This window comes from Miscanthus floridulus, chromosome 2 (genome assembly GCF_019320115.1).
Source record: "Miscanthus floridulus cultivar M001 chromosome 2, ASM1932011v1, whole genome shotgun sequence".
Taxonomy (NCBI): Eukaryota; Viridiplantae; Streptophyta; class Magnoliopsida; order Poales; family Poaceae; genus Miscanthus; species Miscanthus floridulus.
Window position 1 is genome coordinate 49,296,125 of NC_089581.1, and position 16,996 is coordinate 49,313,120.

The 16,996-nt window shown below is 46.0% G+C and overlaps 1 protein-coding gene across 1 annotated transcript; it reads left to right on the plus strand.

The window, feature by feature from the left end:
* The first annotated feature begins 776 nt into the window (after window positions 1–776).
* On the plus strand, window positions 777–4,613 carry LOC136523574 (mRNA-decapping enzyme subunit 2-like). Its single transcript, XM_066517210.1, has 9 exons — window positions 777–1,128; window positions 1,456–1,595; window positions 1,693–1,844; window positions 1,933–2,060; window positions 2,454–2,552; window positions 3,168–3,320; window positions 3,512–3,615; window positions 3,819–3,886; window positions 4,211–4,613. Exons 1-9 carry the CDS (start codon window positions 1,120–1,122, stop codon window positions 4,393–4,395), a joined length of 1,038 nt encoding a protein of 345 aa, XP_066373307.1. The 5' UTR covers window positions 777–1,119; the 3' UTR covers window positions 4,396–4,613.
* The last annotated feature ends 12,383 nt before the right edge of the window (window positions 4,614–16,996 follow it).

Here is a 16,996-nt window from a genome sequence, read left to right on the forward strand (position 1 = left end):
ATAATATACACAACTGTATGGTGTGTACAAATGAGCAGCGCTATAATATTGATGCTCCAGCATAGCACGCGTCATAGATCAGTTGCTATTCCAGCACAAAGCAGCCTATATATCATATAAACTTTCCCGTCACCAAGCTTGTACGCGAAACCAAACCTAAACTCACACGAAATTGACTATAGCGAAGACCTCGCGAATCCTGATCGTAAGAAGCTGGAACCTGCGAAACCTCAAAGCTTCCAGGGCTCATTTCGTCGAACACGTGGTGAGCGGCATACGTCTCCCGCTTGCTTCCATCAGCCTAACCACTCACAGCATAAGCGCGAGGAGGCGGGGACCCCTTGCCTCCGTCCGCCGGATTCTATGTCGACATGCGTCTCCGCCTCTGCCTCTGCCACCGGGGTGCGCCTAGTGCGGCGCAGAGAGCCAGGCGCGGCAGGGAAACCGCGACTGATCGATCAACGAGCAGAATATTGCTTTGGTTTCGTGAGCATTCTCTTCATTTTAGGCCCATTACCAAGCCCAGCCCGTAAAACTACTCACTCACGTACGGGCTATTGGATCCAGCGGGTAGAGCGGGTACGGGTGCGGTTACATACTACCCGTACCCGCTCCCCGTGTGTAATTTTTAACCGCGTCGACCTATGGGGCTACTCAAATTCAGCCTGTGTTAAAAGCTATTGGCCCAAAAAAAACACCCTTCGGAGGCCCAAGCCCAACAATGACACACATATATATAGTTGGATGAATCTAAACCCTAGACATATTCACATTGCTCTTCCTTCCTTGAGTCCCCGTCCTCCCATTAGCCGCCGCCACTCCACCGGTCCATAGTTGCAGCTGCGCTGCACGCCGTCGCCCAGGTTCTCTCACGTCCTCCCCTTCCCCTTGCTAGCCATCGCCCGCCCTGCATGCATGCACTGCCCTCATGCTGTCACTATGTCGTGCGATTTGCCTGCCGGTGCCATTGACTGCCGCTGAACACAGAACCTTAACGAGAGAAATTCGTGTGATTTTCTTGATTTCTATTGTTCGGTGTTTGATGTCACTAATTTTCTTTTTTTTGTTTTTGTTGCTGTGTTCAGATCTGAGATCGAACGAAGCTAGCTTCTCATCGAGATGGCGCTTGTAAGTGTTTGTTCTAACTAGTACTAGTTGTTTAAGTAGCCTCTTGCTCTTAAATTTTTGATATGCTAGGGGCGTTTAAGTAGCTTGTATTAGCGAGATTATTTTGTTGTAATTTCGACTTGTGGTGTGGCAAGTTATTTTCTGATAAATTGATTTCCATTCATGGGTTTCTGTGGATTCCTACAGCACAGCCTACACCGTGGATATATGTTCTCTCACATTAACATAAGATTTGGTCGCTAAATTATTGTCCATGGATAGATATTGTTGATTACCCTTATCTTGTTGCCTTAGCTGCTTGTTGGTTACATCTCTTCCTTCTCACAGGAGCCGCTCCATGATGTCGGCGTCCAGCACCAGCACGCCGCGGGACGCCAGCAGGCGACGATGGCGGGCGGCCGGGGACTGAACCGGTCTTCATCGAGGGGGCAGCTGCCGCCCCAAGAGCTGCTTGACGATCTCTGCAGGTATTTCCCTAACCCCCAAACCCCATCTCTCAGGTTCTTTTTGGATTTGCTTAGATCAATCTAGAGTAAATCAATCTGAGCTGAATCACCTCTGCAGCCGGTTCATTCTGAATGTGCCCAAGGAGGAGCTGGAGTCGTTCGAGCGGATCCTGTTCCTGCTGGAGCAGGCGCACTGGTTCTACGAGGACAACTCCGTCGAGCACAACCCCAACCTCAAGTCCCTCTCCTTCAAGGACTTCACGTCCCTCAGTAAGCCCGCTTGTGCATGGATGCATAGGAGATTATGGTTGCCAGTTCCGTTGCGTTGTCCCTTGGATTCGATTGGTGGTGTGTGCAGTGTTCAAGAGCTGCACTGCTCTCAGGCCCTACATCGCGCACCTGGATGATATCTACAAGGACTTCAACGACTACAAGTTCCGTGTCCCCGTGTCCGGCGCCATCATCCTAGATGACACTTATGAGAGGGTAATTTACTGATTTTTTTTTGCCCCAATCTATTGCATTTTAGGAGTTCCCTGATTGGGATTTGTGAATTAGGAGTCTAAATGTAGGTTGCACCAATAGCATTTTCCTTACATTTGCAATCGGTGGGCATACATTATCCTGAGTTATAGTTGGCCTTATATATTGAAGGAAAAACTGTGACTTCTGATGCTAGGATGTGGTGTTTTCACTGCAAATCTTCTATATATTTTCTTACACATACAATTTCACACGCTGTTCTGCAATAAAATTATAAACATACATGAATTTTAGTTTTTTTTTCTGACCCTTTGGAGCTCAATTTTGTTTGGGTGGGGGTGGGGTGGGGTTGTGTTGCTTCTCAAGACTAATTAACTTCTTCCCCTTTATGTACAGTGCTTGCTTGTTAAGGGATGGAAGGCTGGGGCCAGCTGGAGCTTTCCTCGTGGAAAGAGGAATAAAGATGAGGAAGATCACACATGTGCTGTTAGAGAAGTAAACTTCTGCCTGTATCATCTTCCTGCCTGCAATTTAATTTCTTTTCTGAGTGCACCCTGCAATTTCTTTGAAGCATATTGTACTTGCAGCAATGAAATATATATTAGATACCATTCAACGCCATTTGCTGCTTTTATACGATAGTATTCCCTGCTTGGTTTGAGTTTACAAATTGCAATTTTCATATCGCTAGATCTTTGAATACTTTCATCTCTTCTTCGCGGCAAATGCCTGTTTGGTTAGACATGTATACATTTCATTCGCAGAGGGCATTCTTGTGGTCTGCAGGAGCAATCTTTGTCCTTTATGCTATCAGCAATATGTATCAATGTTAAAGATAACAAGTGAATCACCTGTCTAACATTTTTTTCCACATGAAGGAAAAAACTTGATTAAAATATTTAGTTTGTTAAAGGCATTTCCTCTTGAATAGTAGAGTGGGTTTTCATACGATAAAGCCAATACTTTGCATGAGATACTCGAAGATCCTTGTTGATAAAATTTCATCCTTTCTCCAATCTGGAGCACTTCTAATGCTTATATTCGTTAGTTCCTCCTGTTCAGCATATAGTAGTTTTTTGCTAACTAACATCTACTTGAATAACAATGCAGGTTCTAGAGGAAACTGGGTGTGATGTTTCTACATTTTTACATTTGGATGATTACATTGAAGTTTCAATTGGACAACAAAGGGTTCGGCTCTACATCATAACAGGGGTTAAAAGAGATACTGTGTTTGCACCTCAAACCAAGAAGGAAATCAGTGTATGCATAGTTCTGAATCTTGTTCGCATCGCTTTTATTGGCAGTGATGCACCTTTACTTTGCAAGGCTTATTGCTGCTCTCTTTGGCCGATTGTCCTTCATTGTACCTTTTCTGTTTCTGTTGTTTTCTTTTCCCTTTTAAAAAGGTACGAAATGATCCACTGAGCTATCTTCCTCTGCAAATTTGTTAGGAAATCTCATGGCACAGAATTGATGAACTCTTACCAGCTAGTGATGACGCAGTATCTCGGGCAGTGAATGGAATGAAGCTGTACATGGTTGCTCCATTTTTGACGTAAGTACCTCATGATCCACGTTCTACTTTATTTGTTGGGGGAAGATGCTGTTATGGGGGCATTGCCATTATTATAGATGCTCTCAAAAAAGAAGGAAACCAAAAATGTGTTTTTTTATTCTGTGGCTTGATCTACTTCTAATTTTCCAAGGCGTAAAATTGTTGCTTAAACATTGTTGTCTCCTGCCTTGTTCTCTTTCCAGGGGTCTTAAGGCTTGGATTGCCACGCATCCTCCACCACTGCATCAGAAACCAGAGACATCTGCTAGAGGTTTCTTCTGCTCCCCTTGAGGGCACGTTTGGTTTCCATAAGGCCTGGAACGGATCCGGCTAGGAATACTATTGAATTTTATACGGCCATGCATCGCTGGGATACGTTCCGGCCAGGAATGGCCTCAACCGAACGGGCCCTTACCCATTCTGGCCAAGATTACAAAATGGAAAAAAAAACTTTGAATTATTCATAATAGTTCTTGCTACAAATTCGCCTAGTTTTAATGTCAGAAGTCAGTCAGTTGACGTCTTACTTCAGACTAGCCTAGGTTTTCTCCCTAAAGTCGTGGCATTCATTTGGTTATTATGTGGTGTCCGACAGGTACTGTGTGGAAGGCGAAGAATTCGTCAAGTGGCAGTACCCCAGTGGAGAACCCTGTTGCTAAAGCAGTATCTGACGTGCAGGCGCATCATGTTGACAACCGCCCCGGTCGCAGCATCAGAAACTTCAGGTTTGACACGGTAAGCATCCTGCAGTCCATGGAGGCTTCCTTACGACGCACCTAGGATCCTGACGAAGCATGATGAACCCTGCATCCTTGATGTGTTTCATCATCCTTGATGTGTACAAACTGAGGACCAGCGCTATCGGTGTTGTCAATCTGTCTTCGTTTCAGTCTCTCTCACTCGTTCGTTGCACCTGTAATCTTCCACAGCAACAGATGTTTCGTCTTGCATGTGGAGTGTGTTTTATATATGTGGTGTCCTGCCAGATGGTTGAATCTGATTTTTTTCTGCTGCCCGGTTTCGTGGTGGTTGTCCATAAAGTTTGGTCTTTTTTTTTTTGAGAAACCGGGCAATGTGCAGTCCTTGCAAGATCATGGTCCTCCCGGTTGACCTCGTAGCCCGTGGTCGGAGCAATGTGCAGCTTGAAGCCGACCCCTTTCCGGACGATAGCTCTTCATAATTTTTTGATGCCACCATGAGTCGCATATCGAGAGCATCTGCCAATTTTTTACATGCGCGCCGTTTGTGTACAGGGATTTAATAGCAAAGAGATCAGCAGTGGCTAGTGCAGCCTATCTACACGCATGAAAGGCATTCATTTCCTTTTTATACTGCTATTAAATCCCTTGAAGTCAAGCTGTAGCAGTACTAGTGAAGAAAGCGGCAGCAAGTGATCGGATCCATGAAAGTAATGAACCAAACAGGCCCTGACAAAGGATTAGAACTGTGCGTGTCAGATATAAGCATTGATTTTCATTCGGTTCGCTGTGCTCGGTCATTCGGAACAAACCGTCTCAAGTATTGAGTGTTGGCACAGCTGCCGCTCGTTTTTTTCCGCAGTTTGGATTGGGGAAGGTCGATTTTTTTTAAATAATTTTTTAATGAATAATTGCATCAGAATTATGAGAATTGTAAATATACTATCCTGTCGGCTTCTGGATAGCTGATAGGTCCACTATCGGCAACTGGAGGGCCGACATGATCATATCCGGCAGGGCAGTAGCTGACTGGGCCCCCGATCAGGCCAGACAGTGTCCTATCGGCCAACCGTGAGCCGACAGGACACAATCTTCTCGCCGCTCCCTCTCGCTCGCGGCAGAAGCACTCCGCCCATTTTGAAATTTCAAACCCAAAACGAGAGACGTCGTCGCCTCCCCTTTCGATTCCGACTTCCCACCGAGCCGCGCTCTCCGCCTCTGCTTCTGGCCGTTCAACACCCAACCTCGAAAAACTTTCGGGCTCTCGCGATCTTTAAACCCTCGTCCTTTCCCTCCGTTTCGAATTCCCGCGCTCAGAAAAGTATTCTCCTCCTCTGGCTTACTCCATAATCTTTGAGCTCATCCGTCTCGCCGTCTGCCGGTCGTCCACGGAGATCGCCAAGAACGACATTGTGAGCAGCAGCGTTCGCGACCTGCCACCATCGAAGCGATTCAGGCACGTCGGCTCCCACCTCGGATCGACTCCCAGCGTGCTGCTGCCAGCCAAGAAGCGCGTGTTGCCGCCACCGCAGCCGCCGGAGGAGGCAACCGTCGCTGTTTGCCTCCCGGTGAAGAAGAGAGCAATCATGGCGCCACAGGTGGAGGTCGCGGACGCCCCGTTCTGCCTCCCGACGAAGAAAAGATCCATCCTGGCGCCGCCGACGGAGGACGTGGCGCCCGCGTGCCTCCCTGTCAAGAAGCGCGCCTGTGCAGCGTCGGCGGATGTTGCCGTGCCGGCGTGCGTTCCGGCCCAGAAGCGCCCGTGTGCTCCGCCATCGCCGCCGCCGGGTGCGTTCGCTTCGTCCCACGTCTCGACCAAGAAGTGCGTCGTAGTCCGAAGATCTGTTGCCTTCCTTGCACCGCTCGTGTGCCCTACACTACCAGCAGCACCATCGGCATAAATGAGAAAATAAAGCTTCGGAACCTATTTCTAAACTAAAACTTGACAACAAATTCTTTTAAAAAAGTTAGGATGTTGCATGCGAAGTTATATAAGTAGCTCTATTACTATGGTTATGTATCCAGGATAGATGGCACTCTACTGACTTAGGTAGGCTTAATCAAGTTCTCTGCAGGTACACTGACCCCGAGCATAGTCCGATAGTATCGACTAGCTACAGGGAGAGATCGGTGTGCCAAAAATGTAAGAACGGTTGCCCTATATGTTGGCAACAGTAGAAGGACGTATAGGACGTGCATTCATGCATATCCTGTTTGTGTATTGTAGTGCCCGTATTGTTTACAGATACGCCATCTATAGGTGTCACGCGTGTCGTATGGTGCTGAAAGGTCCTAATGGCTAGAGAGGGGGTGAATAGCCTAATAAAAAATTCTACAACAACACTTAACAAAATGGTTAGACAATTATGATGCCAAGCAAGTGTTGCGCTAGCCTACTCAAAATACAAGTCACCTACCACAATTCTAGTTTAGATAGTATCTATTCACACAATAGCTATGACACTACTCTATTTTAGTGTTCTCAAAGGCTAACTAAAGAGCCACACCAACCAACCAAGCAAGCTCTCACAACTAGCTACACTAAAGAGCTTGACAACTAGTTTGCGGTAATGTAAAGAGAGTGATCAAGAAGGTTATATCGCCGTGTAGATGAAGGAACCAATCAATCATAAGGATGAATAACAATGAAGACCAATCACCTTGGAATCAAATGATGAATACAATGATTTTTTACCGAGGTTCACTTGCTAGCCAGCAAGCTACTCCTCGTTGTGGCGATTCACTCACTTGGAGGTTCACGCGCTAATTGGCTTCACACGCCAAACCCTCAATAGGGTGCCGCACAACCAACACAAGATGAGGATCACACAAGCCACGAGCAATTCACTAGAGTACCTTTTGGCTCTCCGCCGAGGAAAGGTCAAGAACCCCTCACAATCACCACGATCGGAGCCAGAGACAATCACCAACCTCCGCTCGATGATCCTCGCTGCTCCAAGCCATCTAGGTGGCGGCAATCACCAAGAGTAACAAGCGAATCCCGCAGCGAAACACGAACACCAAGTGCCTCTAGATGCAATCACTCAAGCAATGCACTTGGATTCTCTCCCAATCTCACAAAGATGATGAATCAATGATGGAGATGAGTGGGAGGGCTTTGGTTAAGCTCACAAGGTTGCTATATCAATGCAAATGGCCAAGAGAGTGAGCTTGAGCCGGCCATGAGGCTTAAATAGAAGCCCCCACGAAATAGAGCCATTGTACCCCTTCACTGGACACAACGCAGGGTAACCGGACGCTCCGGTCTGATCGACCGGACGCTGGTCCTTAGCGTCCGATCACGTGATTCACGCCACGTGTCCCCTACTTCAAATACTATTCATCAGGTTTCAACGGTCATCTATTGACTATACATAGCGCATAAAACTAACCGGACGCTCAGCCTCCAGCGTCCGGTCATTTCCAGTAAGGTTCCAGAAACAATTTACTTCGCCCGGACGCGTCCGGTCATGCTTGACCGGACCCTGCCAGTGTCCGATCACTCAGTGACATTTCTCTACGCTGCCTGACAACAGGACCAGACCCTAGACCTCAGCGTCTGGTCAGTCCAAGACCCAACGTCCGGTCGTTTGACCGACGCCAGCGTCTTCGCTGTTACAACTGACCGGACACGCCGGTTCCTCTGAGACCAGCGTCCGGTCACCTTGTGACTAGCGAGACTAACTCCTTTTCACCTCTAACTTCTTCACCCTTGCTCAAATGTGCCAACCACCAAGTGTATCACCTTGTGCACATGTGTTAGCATATTTTCACAAACATTTTCAAGGGTGTTAGCATTCCACTAGATCCTAAATGCATATGCAATGAGTTAGAGCATCTAGTGGCACTTTGATAACCGCATTCCGATACGAGTTTCACCCCTCTTAATAGTACGGCTATCAATCCTAAATGTAATCACACTCTCTAAGTGTCTTGATCACCAAAACAAAATAGCTCCTATGGTTTATACCTTTGCCTTGAGCTTTTTGTTTTTCTCTTTCTTCTTTCCAAGTCCAAGCACTTGATCATCATCATGCTATGATCTTCATTTGCTTCACCACTTGGAGTGTGCTACCTATCTCATGATCACTTGATAAACTAGGTTAGCACTTAGGGTTTCATCAATTTACCAAAACCAAACTAGAGCTTTCAGGTGCACGCCTGACTTGTTCCTGTTCTAGAGTTAATGCTAAACTATGGCTTTGTGCTTCGCGTCGCCTGTGGTTCACGCCTACCATGACCCGCGTATCCCCATACTCTTTTTTGGGCTCTTGTCGGTACCTTGTCTTGCAGCCATATTAGTCATTAATGGCCTCAGACATCACTCGCCTCGAACGTGCGAAAAATTCATTTGATTCATTTATAGTGATCTCGTGCTAGAACCTTTATAAGCAGGGTCTGGCTTAGCTGTTGGTACCACCACCCGGTGCACTTTAGATCGCCTAGCTTTTCCTTTTGAGCCAACTTTTCGCTCAGTCCTTCCTTGCAACCACCGCCAGCGATGGTAGGAGCCTAGGTTAGTAGTTACTGCCTGAACACTGAGGGTTTTCCCAAGATCCTGTATGCCACCCTGCAAAAGCTCAGAGTCAAAGATCGTCCCGAGTATGAGGGCCGTGAGTATGAAAAGCATGGCACTGAGCGGTGTGAAGTTACCGTCTACATTGGAAAGAGTGAAGAGTTCCCCGACATCACTAAAGCCTGGAATATGACCGCAACTGGGTTTCGCTTCGTCGACACCTACCAGGTTGTGGCCCGCAAAGCCTTGTGGTACCTTTGCTAGATCTATGAAGAGCCCATTGCACGTACCCCCATGAGGTTCTTTCCACCTTTGGAAAAGAATCGACGAGCATGGAGGGCTCGCATGGAGGCTTTGCAAGGGCGGGATGCGCAAGAAGGTAGTCCTACCGCGGTGCACTTGATCACGTATCTGCTTGTTCTAGATGAGCAGTATGACTGGCAAGCCTTAGAGCTGAGGAAGTGCCTTCAACGAGTCGAGGAAGCTGAGATCTTCTCCAGGATGCTCTAGGTGCAGCTTGTCGAAGCGCATGCCAGTGCGGCAGCCGCTGAGAGTCGGGAGACTGCCATGTCAGAAGCTTTGAAGGAGGCTGAAGATCGACATGCCCATCAATTGGGAGAGGCCTACCTTGTCACCAGGGCCAAGCGGAGGACGCTGGCTGCTAAATGGTAGGATCCCTTGATCGTGGAGGGGATCCCTATCCACCCGCTAGAAAGAAGGAGAACCGGTGTTGTAGTACCGCCAGCATCTCCACCCTCGGAAGTGTCAGAAGTAGAACCGTTGATTCCTCTCATTTAGCCGTTGCCAAGAGAGGAGGCAGATCCATAGCCAGGGCCGTAGAAGAATCCACTAAGCCCGGGAATGAAGATGTGTGGTCTAAAGTAGATTAGTTGCCTTGGGATGATGTACCCATAGTTAGTAGTGTCTTTCGTTGTTGTCCACCGGTATTGTAATCTTTTCCGTTGTATTTCGTCTGTAGTTGTTGAGGTAGTCCGATCATAGGAAAGGTGAACGATGTGTCGAGAATGGGAGAGTAAGTGCCTGTATGATGTACCAACATAAGGACGTTCGGAATATGTATTTTATTTATTTCACTGTGTTGTTGCGTCCATCTACCTTAAGTCACGTTAGACGTGCTTAGGGTTTTTGAGGGTGATAGTAAGTGGGTTACAAGATAAGTTACCATTCAAATGCGAGTAGACTAGCCATGATTGGATAACATAGGACACTATATCGACTAATTGTGGATGTTCCAGCAGAACACTTGAATCTCTTTAAATCAAATCCGTTATTGGATTTGAAGTCCTTGTCCCTTGTTGCGAAAGGAACTCATGTTGTTTGAATCTTCTCTTGCAATACTCCTCTGATTCTGTGGTCTATGACCCCACCGTCTTCATTGCGTGTAAGTTGATAGTAGTTGCCTGGTTAATAGCTTATGGTGCCGTGATAAAACTGAGGGCCCCTGTGGAACAGCTGCCACATGGTGACGCTGCTCGGCACACGCTGGTATCGAGGTTGTTGACCAAGTACCTTTACTAAGTTACATCGCCATACCACTTTTGATACAAAAAATCGGGTGTTTGAATGGGAAATCCACAACGGATTGATGAAGTAGTGTTCTCTCAAAGTAAACAATAGGAGGTGTTTCGGAGGAAGCATGTATGTTGAGATCTCACTTCGTACAAAGGTTGGCGCATATTGTGGATAAGGAAGGTGTAAGGAAAATGGACCCTAGGCCCATTTACTTTGGATTTTGGTGTTTGATGACCAACACAACCAAATTGGACTAATGAATTTGCAAGTGTTTGTTTTGTAGTTCAATAGGGTTCAAGACGTGACTTGGACAAAGGCGACGTGATGATCCGAGGATCAACACCACAAGCAAGACCTTAGGAGCACAAGAGAAGACCCAAGATATCAAGCAAAGTCCAAAGCACGAAGATAGGAACCTAGCCGCACGCAAGATCGCGAAGAAACGAGCTCACAAAAGTGACCGGACGTTGGACCGGACGCTAGAAGAAAGTGACTGGATGCTCCAATCAGTGGCTCGACAATAGCAGGCATTAGCAGCAGCGACCGAACGCTGAACAAGTGAATCGACAGGATGCACCGATGACACTATTCATCAGTCCGACAACACACTCAGCAAGTGACCGGACGCTGGCGGCAAACCGACCAGACGTAGGACAGCAGCGTTCGATCGAGTATAGAGAGGTTCTAGAGCGGTGAAATTGCGACCGAACGCTAGCAGCGTCCGATTAGTTGTTCACGGCTCCAACGGTCGGGACGACTAGACGCGTCTGATCAGGACGACTCCAGCGTCTGGTCAGTAGCAGAAAAGCGGAATTTCATCCCCAACAGCTACTTTCTTAGTGGAGCTTATAAATAGACCCCCAACCGGCCATTTGAGTAGTGTGGAGCTGAGGAAACATACCAAGGGTGTTGATACACCATTTTAGTGATCTCCACTTGCATAGTGCTTAGTGTTTTATTAGGTGATTAGCGTAGGTGCTTTGCGAAGTGCTTAGGTTGATTAGACCGCCGCTTACGTGCTTGCTCTAGGTTTAGGCCTAGTGTTTAGTGAGGTGTGCATACCTCTTACCACTCGGTGCTTGCGCGCACTATTGTTGTACATCAGAGGGGCTTGTAGTCTTGCGAGATCACACCAACCGCGTTTGTGGTGTGGCCGCCACCGTGTACCGGAGGGAACAAGGCCCGTGGCGTTTTGGCTGGAAGCTTGATAGTGAAGACGGCGAGGAGCATCCGGGAGAGGCTTGCCGGAAGGCACGTCGGAGAGCCACTTGCGCGTGGGGAAGGCCTGAGGCTATCCACGGAGTTACCCAACCGGGAGCTTGGCCCTTGCAAGGGATTCCTTATGAGGGGCTCCAATGAGGACTAGGGGGAAGCTTGTGCGCTTCTCGATACCTCGGTAAAAATACCGGAGTCGTCAATGGGAGTTTGCATATCTCTACCTTGCTCTTTAGCTTCCGCATTTACATTGATTACATTACTCCTTTTGCAGTAGAGATAGCAACACACTAACAAAATCATAGTTGCACATTTAGATAGTTTATCTTTTGCATAGGTTTTGCTAGGGTTAGAACAAGAGGCCATAGTTTAGAGTTAGAATTTTAAGTTGCCTAATTCACCCCCCTCTTAGGCGTCATGGTCCCCTTCAATTGGTATGAGAGCCGGTTGGCTCATTTTGGACCTTTGGCTTAACCACCGTTGAGCCGACGCTATTTAGAGTGGTTGGGATGGATACATCTAGGCCTCTATACTTTGACGGCACTAACTTCTCTTATTATAAAGATAGAATGGCTTGCTACCTTGAGGCGGTTGATTTGGGTGTTTGGAGAGTCACTCGTGACGGTATGAAACTCATTAAGAATCCCAAAAACCCATAAAGAGTGAATAAAAAGAAATGCATTTCAATGCTAGAGCTAAGAATTGCTTGTTTGAATCTTTTAGTATGGATGTGTTTAACCAAGTGTTCACTTTAAATATGGCACATGAAATTTGGTTAAAACTCCAAGAGCTCCATGACGGCACAAGTAATGTCCATGAGCAAAAACATTGTCTAGCTAAGCAAAATTATGATTCCTTTACAATGAATAATGATGAGCTTGTTCGTGATATGTATTCTCGTTTGAATCTAATTATCAATGAGCTCCATTCTATAGAATTAACAAAGCTAGATGATGCGGACATCATGAGGAAGATCATCTCCGTGCTACCACAAAAGAAATATGCAAGCATCATCACCATCCTTCACAACATGGAGAACTTGAGCACCATGACCTCGAGCATAGTCATTGGCAAGATAGTGGCATTTGAAATGTCATGTAAGATGGGTCAAGAAGAAGCCTCTTCGCCGAGCAAAGGCAAAGCTCTCGCATGTAGCGAGAAAAAGAAGATGAAGGGCAAGTAAGTTGAGACAAGCAAGCTCAAGCTCAAGCTCCTCAAGTGAAGATGAAGAAAAAGATGAGGATAATGATGATGATGATGATGAAGGTTCAAGTGATGATGATCAATCTTCCTCCTCCACCTCCGACCTTGATAAAGAATCAATCAAACTTATCAACAAGGTGGAGAAGATTATCCAAAGGCTTAATATCAAGGGTGTGCCCATCCAAATCTAAGATCTCATTTTCACTAATCAAAGAAATGAGCAAAGAATTGCTATGGATGCGACGAGTTGGGGCACTTTGTGGAAGTTTGTCCAAACAAGCCCACACCCAAGATAAATAAGAAGGCATGCAAGAACCAAGCCCTCACATCAATAAGGTCATGGGACGATTCTTCAAGTGAAGAAGAACACCATCACAAGAGGCGAGGGCACAAGCACTCATCATCAAGCTCTTCTCGTATGTGCCTTATGACACGAGGTAACGAAAGCTCATCCTCTAGTGAGAGTGATAGTGATGATGAAATGCCTTCTTATGATGAAATTGTGCAACAAAATCTTAATTATGCTAAAGTTTGCACTAGTCAACAAAAGAAGCTAGAAAAATTAAAAGGGAAGCTAGATAGTTCACAAGAAGCATATAAAACTTTGCTTCAACAATATGAGAACTTTGCTAATCTCAATGTTGAACTATCTACTAAAATTGAGCAACTTAAGGCTAGTGCAACAACAAATGCATGCACAATTAATGATGAGCAACTTGTGAAGAAAAATAAAAAATTAAAAGAAAAGTTAGCTAGCTCACAAGATGCTTATAAAAGTTTGCTTGCTAAAATGGAAACCATGTGCAAACATTGTGATGAGCTAACTAACAAAGTTGCTAAGCTTGAAGCCGTTAGTACAACCCCCACCAAGGCATCTAAAAAGAAAAGTTCTATCTTTAACATGTCTAAAAAGGATGCCTCTACTTCTTGTAATGATTTATGTTTAGACTCATCTTTGTGCAACCAAATTTGTGTTGAGAAAGTTATTATAGATACATGCACACAAGAGGTTGCAAAGGAGAATGAGCAACTCAAGCAAGAAGTAGCTCGCCTCACCAAGGACTTGACTCAAGTGAAAGGCAAGGCGAAGCAAGCCCAACTTTATCAAGATAACACCATCAAGGGAGTGAAGAAGCTTGATGAAGGATAAACCATGGTTTGCTACGTGTGCCACAAGGAAGGTCACAAGTCCTATGAGTGCAATGTGAAGAATGGGGGAGGAGCAAAGAAGAAAGAGAAGAAGCAAACAAGCAAGCTCTCCAACACCTACACCAACAAGGTGGACAAGAAGGCCTCCACACCATACTTGTTAAAGAAGAAGAAAAATGACAAGGTGGTGGCCATCAAGGTGAACAAGCAAGCCAACAATGGGGTCAAACGCTTTTGAGTGCCAAAGGAAATCATTTCCAACACGAAGAGCATCAAGAAGGTTTGGATCCCGAAAGGAAAGTGAGAAGTCCAATGGATTTTGGGGAATTTGAAGACTTGACAAAGTATGGGTGCATTTCATGGGGTGCATCATGATGGATAAAATCATTGCCAAGTGGGTTAGTGAATACCATGGACCCAAATTCTCCTTCCCATGTTAGGTAACTAGATTCAATTTACTTCAACTGGTATTAGATTTAAATTTTCCTACAATTGGTATCTTTTAGCATCTAGTTACTCTTCATGCCTAGGTTTGCATTTGCATTCTTATATATTTTGTCATGCATACACTAGGTATTTCATATGGTAGGCTTGCTCGGTTTCATTCTTATTCCTTGGAGCAATCCTACATGGTTTAAAATTGTTTAGGAGCACCGCACATAGCTTGTCCTTCAATTGTTCATCTAATATGTGCCATAGTCCAAATTGTAGATAATTTCTCCCGGATATCACCTCCGAAAATGACTCTCACATTCATGTGATGTCATCTTTCAAGTGGTAATTTTTATTCTAAAATCAATGTGCATGTTTCCTACAAGTATTCCACACTTGTGTGCACAAATTTAGGGGGAGATTACTCTACAAGTTGGATGCTTTGAGACTAACACCTTTTCAAGCTTATCATGTGTGTAGTAGTCTCTTTGCAAGGAAAATAGAGTCCTCAGAGTTAAGCATCATACTACAAATATCCACCACCGATTGCAAATTGATTTCTACATATGGTATTTCTAAACCAATATCACCATGTTGATTTTATTTTGATATTTATATGCTCTCTCCAAGCATTATATAGATTAAACTCCCTTGTGCAATACTTTGCCAATTATGCATATGCTTTGCCTTCTATCATATGCATGCATATATTTAGGGGGAGCTTAGTCTATATAATGTGGGAGTTAAATTTTGTGATCTATTTCACTCTACACACAAAGGATCTCAAAGTTTGACCCTCCCTTGTGCTACTAATGTCTTCCTTTTCGGTGTTTGATTCCAAAGGTGGAGAATTTAGAGGACCAAAAGCAAGCATTAATTTGTAGTAATGGTCCGAGAAAGGGAGGATAGTGAATTATGGATTAGCCTATGTGTAATGGGGAGAATTTGTAGGAAGCAAGGCTTAAATCCATAATACCACATGGGGACTTTTACAAGGGCAAGATAAATTTTTATAGTCTTACAAGTAGTATCTTTTAGCATCATATAATCTTGCACCTTGCATTGCATCCTAGCAAGTAGGTAGTTTTTAAATTTCAAAATTCTATTATTTGCTTGCTTTGGTTGTGTTGTCATCAATCATCAAAAAGGGGGAGATTGTAAGGAAAATGGACCCTAGGCCCATTTACTTTGGATTTTGGTGTTTGATGACCAACACAACCAAATTGGACTAATGAATTTGCAAGTGTTTGTTTTGTAGTTCAATAGGGTGCAAGACGTGACTTGGACAAAGGCGACATGATGATTCGAGGATCAACACCACAAGCAAGACCTTAGGAGCACAAGAGAAGACCCAACATATCAAGCAAAGTCCAAAGCACGAAGATAGGAACCAAGCCGCATCGCAAAAAGGGAAGAAGGTAAGATCAAACAAATGAAACGAAATTATGAAACAAAGCCACGAATCTGTTTTCAGACACAAAAAGAACCGACACTTGTTCACATATTATGGATAAATGTTTATCGAACTGATTCAACTAACTACTTCCGCGGAGGGAGAACTGTTTCTTTCAGCCTATTCGCCAGGTTCCGCGCAAGGGGAGTCACCACCCTCTCCATCTCGTCTAGCTCAGCATCTTCATAGATAGGCATGAAGCCTTGGCTCATTACCTCCAAGTTGATCTCTCGGTCATAATGGGAACAAGCAACGGTGAAGGCCTGGGTGATCCCGGCGTGAAAGGCGTCCTCCTCAAGTTGGCCTACCCACGCCGTGATACCCATGGCATGAGCCGCGAGCGAGCTGGTTCCCTCTGGTTGCGCCACCCTCAGGGCATCGATGACCACCCTGACAGCGGCTTGCAGAAGGTCATGCTCATCACTCTTAGTCTGAAGGATCCCTTCCACTTTGGTGAGCTCCTCGACTAGCCTAGCCAAGATGCTCTCAGCGTCCAACCTTCGGCTCACCGCAGCTCCAAGATCCGCCCAGAGGGATTTGACCACCTGACACGCCTTGTCGTGCTCCCAAACGGCCCGGTCGTGCTCCTCGTGGGCCGTGCCACACTCTGATTGAAGTCTTTCTTTGGTTCTGCGCAGCTCGTCCTGCTCCCTGTGCAACCGGACAATCACCTCGGCGTCCCGGTCTGCCCTCTACTGCAAGGCTGTGGACCTATCCTCGGCCTTCCGCCTAAGATCTTGCTCCATCTCCAGCTCAGCTAGGACCTCGATGGCCCACTCATTGGCCGTGGCATCCTTTTGGAGCAGCTCATCCCGCTCCTTTTGGATCCTGGCGGTCTCCTCCTTGTCCAGCTTCACCCTCACCGACAAGTCCTCGAACATCCCATGGACCTCCTCCACGTCCCGACGCGCCTCGGCCTCCCACTGCTGGGTGGCAGCAAGCTGCGCGCCCACTTCTCCTCGTAGCCGGGCCTCCTTGGTAAGGTGGTCCCATTCTGCCTTTTGCTCATGGAGGAACCAGGACTTGTTTCGGCTGCGAGCAGCGATACACTGAAAAGAAGACCGGTATCAAAAATACGAAAACACAAAAATGCGTGAAGAAAGAAGGAAACAAGGGAGAAGATCAAGTAGATACCTTGCTAGTAGGAATGAGGATTTCATGCAAGGCACCACTGGCCTGGCT